Below are 17776 nucleotides of genomic sequence, written 5' to 3'. Positions count from 1 at the left end.
TTATTTTATTAGTCAATTGCTGCTTGCCTTGATTGAATAAAATAATCACAGTACACACAGTGGTCTCATTTTGACAATGTATTTGTACAAAACTATTTTAATTTAAGAACATGGAAAGAATGCGGTACAGCCCCTTTTAACTACTTCTCTTTAGTCCTCTGCTTGTTCCTCTGTTTTGATACTTTGCCCAATCAGCTTGAAGACAATATTTGTCCAATCACTTACAACTAGAGCAATCCCAGACAACAACCTAGCTTCTGCAGGTTGAGTTTGCGACCCTGTTCTTACCTGGTCCTGCACTGTGCTCCTCCAGTGTGTCCAGGCGTCCCAGCAGAGTCTCGATGTTGGCCTTGATCTGGGTCAGTTCTATCTTGATGGCCTGGAGCTCACTGTCTCTCACCACTGAAAGGGAGAAAAGATAGTCACTGTAAGTGGGCATCACTAAACATGGGACGTTGGACTTTTTTGTTATTTATTCCATTTTGTCCACCATCTTATATAAGGGAACGATCAAGCTGCTTGATATGTTGTACTTAAAAATAAAGCTTTAACCCACTTATTTCTTGTCAAATCAATAATTCTGGGAAGAATCAGGGTCAGTTTGTACGCCAAACCCACAAGTAGAAAATTACCCTAAAATGAAACAAAAACTTATTGGACTTGTATATGGATTAATTTTAAGTGAATTTACGTTCATCTTTTAAAAGAGAATTGTCAAAACCCGATTAATGCTAAAACTAGTGTCAGACCTCCAGACACCAACTTTACTCCAGGCGTAATTTAAAATCTGATTTCCTCTGTGCAGAGCTTGTTTCTTCTTATGATTAGAGTAAAACAGACATCAGAGTTTAAAACTACTGAGTCTCAGCTTCACAAGCCACGAGTTCCACACAGTCTACAGCCAGAGCAGGAAGTGGAGACAGGAAGCGGAGACAGGAAGCGGAGACAGGAAGCGGAGACAGGAAGCGGAGACAGGAAGCAGAGACAGGAAGCGGAGACAGGAAGTGGAGACTGGAAGTGGCTAGGGTCTCGGCCACTCGTGGATGGGCGAATAAAATGTTAGTGGCATGTCATTAGAGACATGAGTTACATATAACTTAAAGCCCCACTGTGTAACTTTTTAGCCAAGAAATAGACTAAAATAAAAGCTCTTTTGTGTTGTTGTTGTTGTTGTTGTTGTTGTTGTTGTTGTTGTTGTTGTTGTATTATTTTGGATGTTTTATTACACATTGAAACATGTGTCCTTACTGTCAGCAAAGTTACCCGGAAAGTTACCCAGTGTCACTTTAAGTGCAATTATATCAGTATTGTAATTGAGTACATTTTCAGCCATGTAACTGTACTTTTACTAAACAGCTAATTTCCAGTACTCTTTCTGTATATATTACTGTATTACTTCTTTTACTACTACTACGGAAGTTCTTTTCCCACAAAAGTAGTTACTGCATCTGTAGCAAATACATTTCATTGTTATTTCTGCTAATAGTACTACAACTTCTCCAACATTATATTAGCCCCATACCAATACCTCTGTGGCATGTATGCTAAAGCAATACTCCTTCAAATACTGCTACTACTACTACAACAACTTCTACTACTACTTCTGTTAGTCTCACGTCAATACCACCTTATTTAGCCTTAACAAAGCATGAACAAAGACTTAATTAATAGTGATCCAGTAGTTTATAAAGCGTGTCGGTGTAATCCCTCATTCGTCCAGAGTATTCCATTGTAGATTCATAGACTGAATCTTTTCTACAATAGTTTATAAAGTATGATTTAGGCTATTAAAGCTGTAGATAATAAAGTTTTATAGTGACTTTCTACTATTTCTACTGCTACGACAATGTCAATAATACTTCACATAATAAAAATGTCTACTTGCTGTTCATTAAAATGTGAGTTATGCATTCAGTATGTTAAATTGCCATTTTACTGTTAAGATATATCTTTATGAGCTTTAAACACCACGCATGTTGCAAAGGTCCAAAAATCCGCCTGCACTTGTTGCCCAACAGCCCTGTTCTTCGTCTTCATAGCACATTATTGGTCAAGTCTTTTAGGAATTTGAGTTGGCTCACCGCGCAAAGAAAAGAAAGGACCACTGCAAATAAACCCATACATATTTCATTTCATTTGTGTTCGCAAGATACTTTTGTACGTTTGGTAAATCAATAGTTTATGCAAAGGTTTCACAATTGCAATGTGTTTTTACATCATGGGCAGCATTACTACTACCTATACTACTACTTCTGCTGCCGTTACTGCGAATACATCTGCTGCTACAACCGCTGCTATTGCTGCTCCTACTACTTCTACTACTACTACTTTATATGTACTAATGTGTGGTTCAAAGACTTGAATCCTTTCGTGTACATTTGTATACATGCTGATACAAGCCCATAGGCCTCTGTGGCATGTGCTGTGTGGCATGGATCATTCTAAACTAATAAATCAATGTTTGCTGTCAAAGTAAGTTGCTATCTGCTTTAAGTTGTCTGACAGCTGACGGCCTCTCGCTGTCTATATTTGACATTAATTAGTATTTACTTTTTCTTTTCAAAACTAAAAAGCAGTTTCTCTTGTTACAGACCTGAGGGAACAGACTGTAAGAAGCTCTAGCATCTGCCAGCCAGAACAACAGTAAACAGGACAAATCAAACAAATATTTGCTCTTGCTCTACAACATTTTTGTATGAATAGGTTTGATTGTCACAGGGAAACATGTGTCTTTGGTTTGAGGAGAAGTGACAGGTAGTGAGAACACTCATCTGTGTTTGGATTGGAAGATGGACACCAGATGTTTGGGCAACAATCAACAGAAAAAAATAATGTGATGAAAAACATGTTAAAATGTACATTTCTTTGGGCATTATTTGATTTTAAACCAAATAGCGTTAATGCATAAGTTAGATAATGCACATGTCTGTGACATCAGCAGCAAACAAATATCATATTATGACCTTGATACATTGTGTCATTTTGAGGCTGAAAGAGTTGATCATTTTAATGACATTATACTTCCTGGTTGGTCATGAGCAGCAGATGTAAGAGGTAACTCCGCAACAATGCATATCAAAATGTATATAAATGTGTATACATTTATGATTGGACAATTATAAAACATTTTAACACATTTGTTTAGTTATATTGAAGTAAAAAAATGTGTATGCTGCCTATAAGGAGTTTTTGTTTATAAGAGATCTTCTATTGAGCGTGTTTTTCAAACTTCCTATAAGTTATCTGTCCTTTCCCCTGTATCTACCTGCGTTGCAACAATGAAATTTCCCCATGTGTGGACAATAAAGGATTATCTTATTTTATCTTAAATTGTCCCTGCATTTTGGATGGACTGTTGCTTATTGATGACATCACAGAGGGATTCTGTTTTACTGGTTCAATACTCTGATTAATATTTACTGAATAAAGTAAATCCCATTTAAAACATGATGATTTCATTTGCACTTTACCTGTCACAGCATGTGTTTTGAATCGTTCGGATTTCTCTTGTGCTGTAAACACACATCGATCTGATTATTGGGTTATCTAGATGTCTGTAAATATACGTATTGTTACCAACCGACTCGACCTGATTTGTAAGTTTTTCACATTTTTTCAGAATTCTATTACGAAGAAAGAAAATACCTTGAAGAACAAGGCTTGCCAGACGAAGCAGTAACAGTCAGAGGAAAAGCCACGTAGTGCACCTGTGAACACAGCTCAAGATGGAAGAGAAATCCTCCATTTTGGCTAAACATGGCCCGAGCCCTTATTTAAATGACATCCATCCCAAGTTGATGCACGTTCACATTTCACTGACCCGATTGGACAGCTGCAGTTCATAACGGCAACGCTTTAAGACTTACGTTTTCTGATCCACCAACCAGAGGGTCAAACGTTTTAACCTCAAATCTGCTGCAATTTGATCGTTGGGCCTAAAATCCCATTTCACTGTGGCAAAATGTTCGGTCCCACATTTTCTAATCTTTGAAAAAGAAATGTACGTTTCAGCTAGGACTAGGTTCAGCGCTGCAGTGCAAAGGTTGAAGGTTTTACTCCATCAGCTCCATTTAACTGTTATGTCAAGTCACACTGGGGAGGTTTGATGGACGCAGAGCAGGCAACAGTCAACTCCAATACACATAAAAGTCCAAAATGCCTGTGAAGAATTTTAAATGACTTGATTCAAATTCCGCCTTTGACCCAAACTGGGGCTCAGAGTAGAAGTTCTGCTGAAGATAATATTCTTCAAAATTATGTTCTGTTCTGTTGAGCAAGTATATTGCTTTGTGTCAGAAAGCATTTATGAAACTAAATTCCTGTAGCGTTACAATGAGCGAGAAGGGTTACATAATATAAATGTTGTGGTGTGGTTGAAAAAATATAGACTAGTGGAATAATAAAAAGAGGGTTAGGGTTAAACCTATGTAATCAAAAAGTGATCAAGTTTAAAGGTGCATTAGGTCACTTTTCCACTGTCCCACAGCATGGTTATTAAATGTATCTATTGCTTTTATTGCTCCAAATACCTTGATAAAACGTGCATAATACTGTGAGCGTAGGCCTGGGACATAAACACATCTGTTCAGTGCTTCTGTTGAACTGCAGCAGGCGGCGCTGGCATCACGGTTGGACCACTTTATTCGTCTCCATAGCCACGTTTCGACTGACCCCTGCTTTTCCAGGCAGAGGTCCTGGCACGAGAGCAGCTTACGTCACTCAAACAGAACTCATTATTTCCTAATGAATAAAATCCAAATCATACCTGAATTATATATATTTTTTTTCTAGAGGTCGATCTCAGAAATTCACAAAGGTTTAGTTATTCCAAGTTTGTGGCAGTTTATTGCTTTTTCAGTGCCGTGCATCGATAAACAGGAAAGAGCTGATGCTAACTTAGCTGATAGCTTTGTTTTGCTAAGTCTGTCAGTTGAACAAATACAGTTATCATCACTGGAAATACAACGGTCATCAATTGAAGCGCGTCCGCCTGTTCGTCCGAGGGAGTTGGATCGAGGTTTCTAGTTTATATAAGAGGTTTGGTAGTTTTTCCTGGCCGAGAAGGGTCTAAGGACGATTGTCTAAGGATTGTGCCAAGTCCCTATGAACATTGTTTGATCCGTTTTCATTGTCGCCCTTCGAGGAAACTGCTGTTGTGATTTCGGGAGCTTTTTGTCATTTTCTCTTCACCTGAGTTTTGCGTTCTCTCTTGTCAGACCATCTCGCACTACAGAGTTCCGGGAGCCAAAAGTGGACCAGCCTGCCCTGGGAGTTAGTACCACTCGCAGCCACTTTCGAACCCATAAACAGGGCTGTATGCATCACGCTCCCATGGAAACGTGTTTTTATGTGTCTGTATTTGGTACATTGTTGAACAGTGGGTGACAGAGCAGCTCTTCTACGTTAAAATCAGTTTGGATTGTTTACCTCCGTTAGTGGGCGTTCCCTCATAAACTGACTGTTTTGACAGATAAAATGTTTGATGAATTAAATGTTTTATAGTTAATTTCACTATCAGTGCAATTTCTTTTCGCCTTTCTTTTTATCCTCTCAAAATCTATTATTGCAATTTATTTCAATGACAACAACGCAATCAATAAAAGTTTAATCTAATAATCTGATTGGTAAATATCAATTAGCCTATGTCACATTTGGTGTAGGGGAACTATATATAGTCCAATATTTGTCCTCCAAGGTCTGACCTCTGCCCAAAACCACAGAGATCGACTGTGGACCTCTCGATTCAAAAAACCCTCCCAAATAATTGACAATTTCACATGATTTGATCTCGATCTGTTGATTAATTGTAGTTTTAAGGTCGCTTAATTTAGAGAACATTTCACCCACAATTCTGTCCTGCTTTGGGTAAGTTCGAAACAGAAAAAGCTGTATAGCTGTAGCAATGTTATAGTTCTATTCAAGAACTAGTTTAGCCCAAAGTTAGACCGGAATAGTCAAAATATGTGGACTCGATTAGGTTTTAAAACACTTCATTGTACAGTAACGACACTCCTACAGGTTTTAAATGATCTTTTAATAGTCGACTCTAGTTGTCCTGTGATTTTTCAGCTTTGATACGGTTGACCACTGTATTTTACTGTCCCCTTCAGAGCGGGAGTCAAAGGCACAGCATTAAACTGGTTTGACTCTCATTGAATGTTAGAGACAGATGTTTTTCGTTACATCTTGGGCCCCAAAAATCAAGCTCTGCACCACTTTGCTGAAGCGTTCCACAAGGCTCTATTTTAGGCCCTCCCCTATTTTCCCTTTATATGCTGCCACTTGGCTCCATTTTAAAAAATGGCAATATATTCTTTCATTTTTATGTTGATGACCTTCAAATATATTTGCCCCTGAAACCTGCCTCTGATTCTACTGATTGATTAAGCTGCAGGAAGCAAAAACCTGGCTTGTCCAAGACGAAAAGAAAAACTGAAATAGTTGTTTTTAGTCCCAAATCCTCTGCTGGCTTGAATTATGCACTTGGTCCTCTCCCTCCGTATGTGAACACCTGATTCAGGAATCTTGGGTTGGTTCTTGACAGCTCTTTTAAAATGGACAAGCAAATAGCTGTCACAAGATTTGATGTGTGTTTTTTAAATGCCCAAATAGAGTGGCCCCTGTACATCTGACGGCGCTTATCAGCCTATGACCCAGCCAGATCAGTGAGGTCATAATGTTAAACGATGTTAAATGTTCCCAGATTTGATTTATAACTCGAGGAGACAGGGCCTTTGCTGTGGCCTCCCCAAAACTGAACAACAATTTACCTTTGCAGATCAGAGCTGTGTTTTTACCATGAATTGTACATGTGGGCAGCTGGTGTTGATGTAAAAAGCTATAGAAATAGATTTGACACCGACATTTGTCTGAGATCCGTTATACGGTTTGTAGAGCGGTACCTTTGAGTCTGTTGTGTGTGTGCAGAGACGCTTTCCTCAGGATCTTCTCTGGGATGCCTTTGACCCGGTGGAGGACGGGCACAGCTCTGGGACGTTTGACCGGGACAACAGGGACCACCCGGGGAACAGGCGACACGCGGCCACGGTATTCAAACAACCTACAGCAGGCAGAAGGAAGGTGAATGCGACATGCTATCAAATAAACGCACAAAAACTGTACAAAAAAAACATTGTACTAAAACATAACATTGTTCCCTTATGTGAAACATGGAGTTGTATTTAGCTTCATTTAGACTTTCATGAATCCTGTCTATGAGGTCCTTTCTGAGCTGCACTAAAACACAGTTTGAAATTCTCCAGATTAATTTGTGACTTTAAACGTAGCTCATCATCACCAGACTCGTCAAATAGCGATCATTCCAACTGTAATGTAACTGCTGGACTCACGTTTGAGTCCTTCTTTGACACGTTTCACACCTGAGAGAAGCTCCCACTTGATGTTCATAACGTGATATACTTTATGTATTACAGCCAACGTTGATAAATGGCCAGGCAAAGTAGGAAATAATCAATATTCTCTACTTTGCCTAAGCATTCTGTAGAATTCCAGGCATTTAGGCAAAGTAGAGACATTTTCCTGGAACAAACACACCAAAAGTTGAATTTAATCCTTCAATTTATTTTACTAGCTTTTTTAATTTACTTTATACCTTTTTTGGCATTTATTATGCTACTAGAACTCCAGGAGGTCACAAATACTGACTCAGTTGGCCTTTTTGGTCAAGGTGTGTTCATCTAAATTTGAGGTCTTAATTTACATTAAATATTGTCAACAGGTCCCTCTTGAAAATGTATCTTGTATAAATAATATGAATAAATAATATTATTTTGACTAGATCTGCACGCACCCCAACACTTAGCAGATTTTCTCTTTCAGTTTGAAATAATATCCAAAATAATAATAATAATAATAATAATAAAAATATATATATTTTATAAAGCAGTTTGTCTTTTATACATATAACTGTTAAATACTTGATGAATTTAAATTTAGTCTGGAATAAAGATAATTCAATATAGGCCTAAACAGAATGTAAACTGTATAGAATTGACATTTTTTTAATTTTTACAAATCTAAATCTAATCACCAACTTCTCTTTGTCATTCTCTTTCATTCCTCTTTGTCTCAACAAATTGCATGACGTGTCCTACTTTTACAGCTTTAAAGTGGTAAATCTTCACCAGTTTTTTTAGGGGAGACCGGGGCTGATTGTCACGTGGGACATAAACAGTGGGTCATGGTGATGTAATAATGTGCTTTTCTAGACCTTATATTTACAACTCATTAATTTTACATCTTAATACTAAGTAAAAATCAATCACTTGTACAAATTAATTTTAAAGCACGTTTTTACAGAAAAAACATTATAACAATAAGAACAACTGACCCTGACATTTCATGGATCATACCTTTTTATCACATGCATTATTTACATTATTAATATGCTTTTCAACATAATATTCTATTGGAATACATCAGCAACAACATACACATCTACCGCATTTGATTTAATTTACTTTTTTACGTTATACACTAAAAATATCATCCTTATTAATACTTTTCATAACTTAAACAAGCATTTTTGTTCCTAAACTCAATGCACTCACAAGCGCCTTTTTCTTTCTAGAGAAATCCATATTCAACTTTTTAGGATTTACTGCTTTCTGTTAAAGTCTATAGAGCAGTCCAAGTGGAGATTAGGATAATTTACCATCGCTGTCAAACCAGGATCAGGTCAAACCCCAAGAAACAACGCTCGCGATCCTCCCTCCAAATCCTCTTCTCAGAAATGACCCAAATGCTTGACGCTTGTTTCCACTGATCTAAGAGTCAAGTTTAGTTTGAAACAGTGTCGCAAACGTTACTGCTGTTTATGACTTTTATTTCGGCCTTTTATGAGGATATTTCTCAAATTTGTTATTATCAAGTGGGAGTTAAGATTGTGAAAGGGAAGTTTATGGACATTTTCTTGCAGATGAATTGGTTCAGTGAGATTTGGACACATTGTTAGTCTATTATTATAAACAAGATATATTCTGACCTCTGGCTTAAACATTATACATAATGTAAAGACTAAATGAAAACAATACACTGTAAACTCTCAACTAGTGAAATAATTGTAAAAATGATTTAAAGGGGAGATATTGTGCTTTTTTCTTTTTTCCAAGAGCAAGAAGATCATCATTTTACATTTTGTTCATTGTAAAACACAATATTGATCTAAAATGGCTCAGAAACAGTAACAGTTCCTTTGACTTCCTGAGAACCGCCTCTTCATAGTGACATTTCACTGTAACAAGCAGCAGATCGTCATGTACATGTTTTTAATTTCTGAAAAGTGGCCACATTTTAGAACTCTCATGTGTCACTCAAGAGTCTTCAGTTTTACAATAATCGCAACTAAGTACAGGGCAGTGGGCGGGGCTAGGGGAGGAGAGCTGCATTGTTTATATCCTCCCCGCTTGGAATCAGCTGTCTGTGAGTAAAAGGCAAGTAAGCAACAGATATTCTTTTAATAGGACTCTAAAAAAAAATAATGTATGAATGAACAGTATTGAATTGTTGAAGTTTTTATGAGTTATTATCTTGACACAATGTTATATATATAAAAAGGCCAGTGTGATTATGTATAATGTGTTCTGATTTTTAGCCAAATGGACCCCGGGAAGACTAGTGACCACTTGTGGAAGCTAATTGGGCTCTAATAGATGAATAAATAAAATAAATAAAATAAATTAAATAAATTAAATAAATAAAATAAATAAAATAAATAAAATAAATAAAATAAATAAAATAAATAAAATAAATAAAATAAATAAAATAAATAAAATAAATAAAATAAATACAATAAATAAAATAGATAAAATAAATAAAACAGATACAATAAATAAAACAAATAAAATAAAATAAATAAAAATACAAATTCGGGGTAGACCGTCAATATTTATCATAGGTATTTTCCCCTTGCACAATTGGGGGACATTTTGTTATTCTTTGAACTGTAGAAGGTTAAATAAATAATGTGTGTGAATTATTATAGATACAAACTAACTACTAAAATGTTTAATTCTGCTGTGTATTTATTGCAACTATTATTATTATTATTATTTTTGAATGATATTGTTGTATTTAGAATAGTTTTTGGGGGGATAATCCCAGCCTCAGTGGGAGTGGGTGCGCGCGATGTCTCACCTGTCGTAGAAGTCGTCCCTGTAGAAGTCATAGTCCAGCTCATATCCACTGCACACAAACACAAAAAACACACAACAAGTAAAAACACATGGATTTAAACAACAAAGCTGAAGCCACGACACAACATTTGCACTTAAGCCTTAGCCTGACCTCTCTTGTGTCATTTTGGTCTAATTTGTCTGAGCTGTGAGATCTCTTAAAGTGTGTAGTTCAGGGAAAAGATCAATCGACTGCTGAATTGGTTGTTGAATATTTCGATTTTAATATAATTTTTGCATTTATTTGTTTCAGCCATAAATTAGAGCAACCTACACTGCCTGTCAAGAAAAAAAGTCACAGCAGGAAAACAAGGGGCACACGCTCACTTTTAAATAGCGTTATTAAAAGATGTATTTCAATCCAGTGTTTTGCGTTATCTTTGACACTGATCTTGTATTGATGATGTGAGAGAGTGACCACTGCTCGTCCCAAACACTCTCACTGGAGTTCAGATCTGCAGTAGATTAGTCTCTGCTTCTCTTTAGATGTTTTCTCTGCTCGATGCCAATGATTTGACCCTTCTCAAACACACTGACATCTTTTCCATGACCACGGGATTTGTCTTTCCACATGGTTGTTTCAGAAATGAGAATCAGTCGGGTTTAAATACTGTGTTGCAGCTGAAATATCATCACCTACAGCAGTTCTCCAGCAGGAGGAGAGGACCTGCTGTACTGGACCTACTGATCTTTCTTTTCGGACAGGCAGTGAATCATAATGCATAATAATGTGCTTTCTCAGCTCTAACCTCAGAGCCTCTGTCCAGTTTCTCCATTAGCCTGTGGAGATCTCTTCCCGCTGACTTAAAACTTCTGACTGACCTGAACATCTTTAACAAACGTCTGAAACTGTGGCTGAAATCAGGACAGAGTTTACCTGGGCCTCAAAACCCCTGCCATGGACAATATAGATGGATACCTCTGGAACATGCTTTAGGCGACACAAACCGCACCGACGACTAAGAACTGGACCGACACCAGAACTGACACACGGAGTCGACATGGAAACACACATTTAAAAGAATCTAAATCTAAAAAAATGGGACAATTATTTAGAAAATGTTGTGCCTTAACATTTCTTTTCATAGGATGCTCTATTTTTATTTTTCTTATGACCCAATCTGTTTTCTCTGGCAGCAGCCTTGTAAGTATGTTTCTTTTTTTCCTTTTTTTTGTCTTGTGTGTCTTTTTTTTTTTCATTAAAAAATAAATCAGGACAGAGCTACAAACATGAGTGAATCTCATGTTGTTATTGTCGTACATTTATTAATTTTTTGTATTGAATTGTTCTAAAAAGCCTTGAAACATTGCATCTAGTTCGTCCAATGTAATTACCATATCAAATCAGATAAATCAAGTAAGAAACGTATGTCCTGCACTTCCCCTTCATAAGATCAACTCCTCTTGTTCTGTTTGCCCAATTGAAGGAACAATTCATTCCTTATCATGAAAACTAAGCTATATTAAGTTAATGGCTGTATGTTTGTTCAGCTTACAATATTTTATATATATATTATACTTATTTTAATTCAAGTTAATTTGTTTTGACAGAGAAACCTGATTTTCATGTCATTTTTTAGTTTTATGTGGATAAGCCCAGTAAATACAGAAATAAGAAGCATAAACCAGGTCAAACATCGACATTTTAACAGTTAAAAGCCTGATTTATGGTCGCACACAACAATTTGTTTGGTCTATGTCACCCTCTACTGGAGACAGAGGGGAGTGCACAGCAAAACAAAAATTAAAAGAAAATGAAATCGAGCCTTTCTTATAAAGACTTACATACAGCATATTAATCTGGAGTTTCATAGTGTTGACTATTTGAACAAGCACAATTGGAACGTTTTTGAATATAAAAAAATGTTCTGGTAAGTTAAACAAATATTTTTGCAAGATTTTTGATGAATGCAATAGGAATAAATGACAATATACGACAAGGATACGAGATATTTTGATCAGAAATAAGAATCGACCATAGAACATAATGTAGTGTAGTGTGTGATGTCATCGTATTTTGACCATTGTAATGGTTCCCTGGACTATACAGACTCCAAAACACATTCAAATATACAATGTATAACAAAGACAGCTGTAATATTAATTTAAAAGTAAAAAAAAGCGAAATTTAAAATAAAAAATGAGACCATTAAAATGTCTCAATATACAATAGAAATATACGTTGGACTAGTCTGACTAAATAAAATATATAATCTAGTTGACTACTTAATGAATCGTTAGTTGCTGCTCTATTATAATGTATCGAGGTTATACACAACTGATGTTAGCGGACAATAGGAGACATGGCCGCGCCCCCTTCAACCGGTCCCTGGAAACAAAGCCTCTGATTGGACAGGTCCTCACGAGAACAAAGCTTGGGGACTGCCGATCTACATAATCTCGATTCTAACGAGACGAAACATCTCAACTCAAGCACAATAATCAAGTTCCACCATGAAAAAACTGTCATTTCCAGTCATTGAACTGTTGTTGTTGCAGTGGCTGTAATAAAGGTCCCACACGAACACGTGAGGTGGTGGTTCACCTGCAGACAGAAGGAGCGCTCCTCTTCAGTGCTTTGGCTTTGCTGGGTCTGGGCTCTCCTGCCATGTTGATGTCTGCAGCGACAGACACAAAACTCACACGGTTCATCAACAAAATGTACATTATCAGTATTGTAACATTTTAAGTACAACATTTTGGATTTTGAGAGTTTTCTAATGTCTCTGGAGCTTTTAACCTTGTCACAACAGTGTTTCCTCATCATTAGTTTGAGTTAATCCGGTGGTGCAACTGAGGCTCGGGTGCTCAGAAAATTCTGGTTTTCACCTACCCCCTATCCCCGCCCACATCCCTGTACTGTTGGAATTTTCCAAAATGAATGTAGATGACAGTCTGCTGGTGGTGATGACGGTCGTTACAGCGAAATGTCACTATGAAGAGGCGGGGTTAATTACTATGAAGAGGCGGGGCTCATCAGTTCTGCAGTTTTTTAACAGGAAGTCATTGAGCCTGTTTCTGTTGCACAGCCGTTTTAGATCAATGTTGAGGTTTACAATGAACAAAAGGTAAAATGATGATCTACTTCTGTTATAGTTCAATAATGAGCCCCTGAAAAATGCATAATACGTCTCCTTTAAGTTCACCCAAATAAATTCAATGAATTGACGTTGAATAAGAACCTAAGCTCTCACTAGAGGAGACTGCAATGTAGTGTAGGTTTGTCTAAGATGCTTTTTCAAGTTTTGAGTTGAATGATTAAGGTCATTTCTGACTGAGCTGATTCCGCTGTCTGAGGATTCAAAATGAAAAGGTCGAGGGTCTTTTCGGAATTGTGCAGTTTCTGTTGACAGAGGAGCAGGGGGATTGTGTCGTTACTTCATTTTTCTATAGGGTTCTTAGAATGAATAATGAATTATAATGAGGGCTGTGCCATTGATCTAATGGTCAGTGCTCAGCTTGAATAGTCTGTCAGTAAAAACATGTGGTTCAGAGCAGAGCTCAGACTTTGGAGCTGGGTTGCCAGGCTTCAGCAGCTCTCAAAAGGCGCCCAATTCAGTGGGAAAACCACAGACCTGGCAACACAGCTTTATAAGAAAATATTGGACGTTTTAATGTTCTTAATGGTAATGATGAATCTATTCTTTTGATTTGATTAGGACAGTTCATGTAAAACATACCATACATGCTAGTATGTGCTAAATATGTCATATGTACATAGAAAACCAATATAATGAGTGCACGTTTGCTTTGACCAGTTCTTCATTTGAGTGTTAATAGAATAAAGACTATCCCACAGGTTTAGGTGTCACCAGGTTACCTCTGGTCATGGCTCTTTCTGACATATCTTTACATTTAATACTCCTTCAGTTGTGGAGTGTAGGACCTTGTAAATCAGACATGATAATCATGTAATTAAGATCCAATACTTGATGCTGTGATGCTTTAATAGCCAAACCAAGAACAGAGGCTAAACATTGTGTCTAGCCTTATGTACATGACATCGGTCACTTACGGGTGGCAATGTCTAATTGTACTGACCATGTCAAACAAACAAATAAAATATAAAAAATTGAGTTTTAAAAATACATTTTTAAAGTATTTTTAAAGTATATGTAAAGCTTTAAGTGCTGTGGGACTAGCAAGTGATTAAAAGTCAGTAATGTTTGTTTGGGAAATGAATCGTGAAAGGTATTTTTATCTGTTTTCAGAAGACAAAAAATAAACAAATGAATTATCTATATGAATAAAATATATTTATATTTTGTCGTGCCTCCCAGTCCTAAGAATAACAATTTAAAAAGTAAATCATGATGCATAATCCAGAAACCTAATCCAAACCATGAAATGCCGCGGTCAGTACTTACATTATCCCACCACTAGAGGTCATTGTTGCAACATTTTTACAAAACTCTTCTGCGTCGAAAGCTTTTTACAATTAAGAGAATGAGTCCAATTTTTGTCCCGAAATATACAAGTTAAAGTGCATATTCCATGTTTTGACTTATTAACGTCTTACTTCATTTTGATGACATGTGAGACACAAACAAACGACAGTTGGGATTTTTAATATCTTATTTGGTATTTGAGTAAAACTGGATGTAACTTGAGATTTCTGTAAAACATCTAATTTCACGTAATTGTGAAGTTAAAACTTTAATGAATCAGACTTGGAATGAAATCCATACAAATCCTCCTGTTCGATCCTTCGAACAGGAGGATATCAATCTGCGGAATTCAATGAAATAATGAAATCCGGAGCAGGAAATGTTGTTTCCACGTGAAAAGAGAGCAAACGTAAAAAGAGTTTTGTTTGTGGTGTCTTGAGCCACCGACACAATAAGAACATGCAAATCCAGGAATAGAATAAAAGTGAAAGCTTCTAATAATTTAAATTGGGAGTTGAGTGGGTTGGTCCAGGCGTCAATAGTTCAGACAGAACATACGGCTGGATACATATTGAAGGAGTTAGTGCAGTGTGAAGGAGACTGCGGTATTGATCTGACACAACACGTGGAGAACACTCCTCTTACCTCTGGGATCAAAGCTGCATGTGCCCTTCACTGACTTTGACCTGGTCCCTGAACACACCACAGTACAGGACAAAGACTAAGAGGGACACTGTCTGGAAGTGGTAATGAAGTGGTCTGAAGGAGACATACAATGCTTTGTTTGGGTACTTAGTATTGAACTACGACATTAGTCGAATTTTATTTTACATTGTGTTAATCATAAACCGCATTATCGATCCAAAAAAGACGCACTACCACAGATAAGTCCATGGACGTCCTGTTGAAAACTGCAGAACTGATAAGCTTTCATTCAACTCAATTCAATTCAGTGCATTTCCCACTATGTGTGTGAGTATATATACATATATACACACACACACATACATGTACACACATACACACATACACATATATACACATACATACACACATACATATACACATACACACATATATACACAAACATACACACATACACACATATTATACACATACATACACATACACACATATTATACACATACATACACACAAATACAATGTATGTGTGTATGTAACATACACACATATACATATAGACACATACATACATCCATACACACATACACATATATACACATACATATACACATACATACAAACAAACAAACAAACAAACAAACACACAGCTACTTGCATACATGCCATCATATACTCATATGCATTTACATATATTAGGATTTGGATGGAAAAAGTGTCAGTGGGACAAATACATTCCGTGAGACGCTGCAGAGCTTCTAAATGTGGAATATATTCACAGCCTCTTCATTGGGACATTTCCCTGTAACAAGCAGCAGATTGTCATTGTATTATTATTTAAATCAAGTGACCATGTGACTTTTTTAACGCTACATATGTCACTTGTAGTCTTCATTTTTCAAATAATCCCAACTAAATTCATTGATGTGGGCGGGGATAGGGGGTAGGTGAAAACAGGAATTCTCAGAGCACTGGTGCCTCAGTCGCAGGACAATACAGGGCAACACGAACATGTGGGAATCAATCGCAGTACAATTTAGCGTATATGTTTATGGAAACAAACCAGGTTAAATTAAAATCAAACCGTGAAAAAATACACTCTTAAAGCAACAGTATGATTCAATAGAAATATAAAGGTAAAACTATATGTCTGAACATGTTCTGTGGAGATAGTGTTTAATGCCATGGAATCAGGGCTTGATTTGAGCCAGAACAATCATAAACAGGATCCGGCTACTTTTCTGGAAACTGTTTCCCTTGATCTGGTAACTTTACTAGATATTACAAGATTTTACACCTTTAAGTTGAATGTTTTATAATACAAACACAGCAATGTGTGTTTTAAACAAACAAAGCCTATGTATGTGGAGATTTGAGTCGTGTGTTTGACTCTCATCATCGAGTCGCAGATATGGCCCTCGTCTCAGAAAACTGCAAAATAATAGTTTTGGGAAGTAAATGGCACGAGGCGAGGAATGACTAAAATAGAGATCGACTGTGTGACCAATCAGAAGCAGCCTAAAGCGTAAGTAGATGTTCCTGAAACGTTGTTTAGTGGTTGTTTTATGGTCTCTTTCTGAAACATGTGAGAAATGTGCAACAAACGAGTGGATTTTAAGAATATTTAAAATCCTGCAAATAGTCTGTGAGGGTTCTGAAAACAGAGGACAGCAGTGGAGAGAGCCACATGATGCTACTCTTCTGATCGTAAGTGCGATGCCAGGTCTGCGTCACACTCACCTAGCGTCTGCCCGGCCAGCACGTGTCCGTTCTCGGCCATCACCGCTGCCCTGGCATGGCGTTCACTGGCATACTGGACAAATGCATATCCTTTGTGCACGGAGCAGCCCAGCACTCTGCCGTACTTGGAGAAGATCAACTCCACGTCCGACTTGTTCACCACCGCCGTGTTCAGGTTCCCGATGAAAACGCGGGAGTTTCGAGACTTGGGGTCGGTTTTGTTGGTGATGTTACTGGTTTGGACCTTGAGAGACATCCTTGTTTTGGGATAGAATGATGACTGTGATAGTGGACAAAATCTGAAAGACAAGAATATATTACAGTATATAGTGTGGTGTTCCTCGGGACAGTCGGCCAAGACATTATGTCGTGACGTCTCACACTGCTGACCTTCAACAAGCACATTAAACATCTGTCAAAGAGAAAAAAAAACATTTCCAAACCCCGCTTCTGTCCCGTCCTGACGCAGAGAAACGTGTCCATGCCTTTATCTCCTCAAGACTGGACAACTACAGTCTACAATATATCCAAAACAGTGCCACCATCTTCTAGCCTCAGATTGTCCAGCTTCTCCAGGTCTAGACTCTCTACTATGAGTTAGGGTTAAAGCTTTTTGCTGTATTCCGCTGGAACAGTCTCCCAACAGAGCTGTATTCCTTGGAATGAAAAGTGTTAGAAATCAAATCTATTATTAATAAGATAAGAGATAAGATATTCCTTTATTGTCCCACATATGATGGTACACAATATGAACATTGTCTTCTGCATTTGACCCATCCTTCAAAGCTACTGGGGCCACCTGTCAGGAGCAGT

General features: G+C 37.3%; 1 protein-coding gene across 1 annotated transcript in view; it reads right to left on the bottom strand.

Moving 5' to 3' along the window:
- raly (RALY heterogeneous nuclear ribonucleoprotein) overlaps window positions 1–17241 on the bottom strand; it is a 47797-nt gene extending 30556 nt beyond the window's left edge. The window contains exons 1-5 of the mRNA XM_072452329.1: window positions 16964–17241; window positions 12739–12811; window positions 10156–10203; window positions 6903–7060; window positions 289–402 (exon numbers count right to left, since the gene is read on the bottom strand). Coding sequence (XP_072308430.1) covers window positions 289–402; window positions 6903–7060; window positions 10156–10203; window positions 12739–12811; window positions 16964–17219 — 649 coding nt within the window. The 5' untranslated portion in view covers window positions 17220–17241. The remainder of the gene's footprint in view (window positions 1–288; window positions 403–6902; window positions 7061–10155; window positions 10204–12738; window positions 12812–16963) is intronic.
- Window positions 17242–17776: the final 535 nt, after the last annotated feature.

This window comes from Eucyclogobius newberryi, unplaced genomic scaffold (genome assembly GCF_026437365.1).
Source record: "Eucyclogobius newberryi isolate DKJ021-1_F unplaced genomic scaffold, fEucNew1.0.hap1 SCAF_19, whole genome shotgun sequence".
NCBI lineage: Eukaryota > Metazoa > Chordata > Actinopteri > Gobiiformes > Gobiidae > Eucyclogobius > Eucyclogobius newberryi.
The sequence above is the reverse complement of the archived record's forward strand: the minus strand, read 5'-3'. Positions and strand labels throughout refer to the sequence as shown.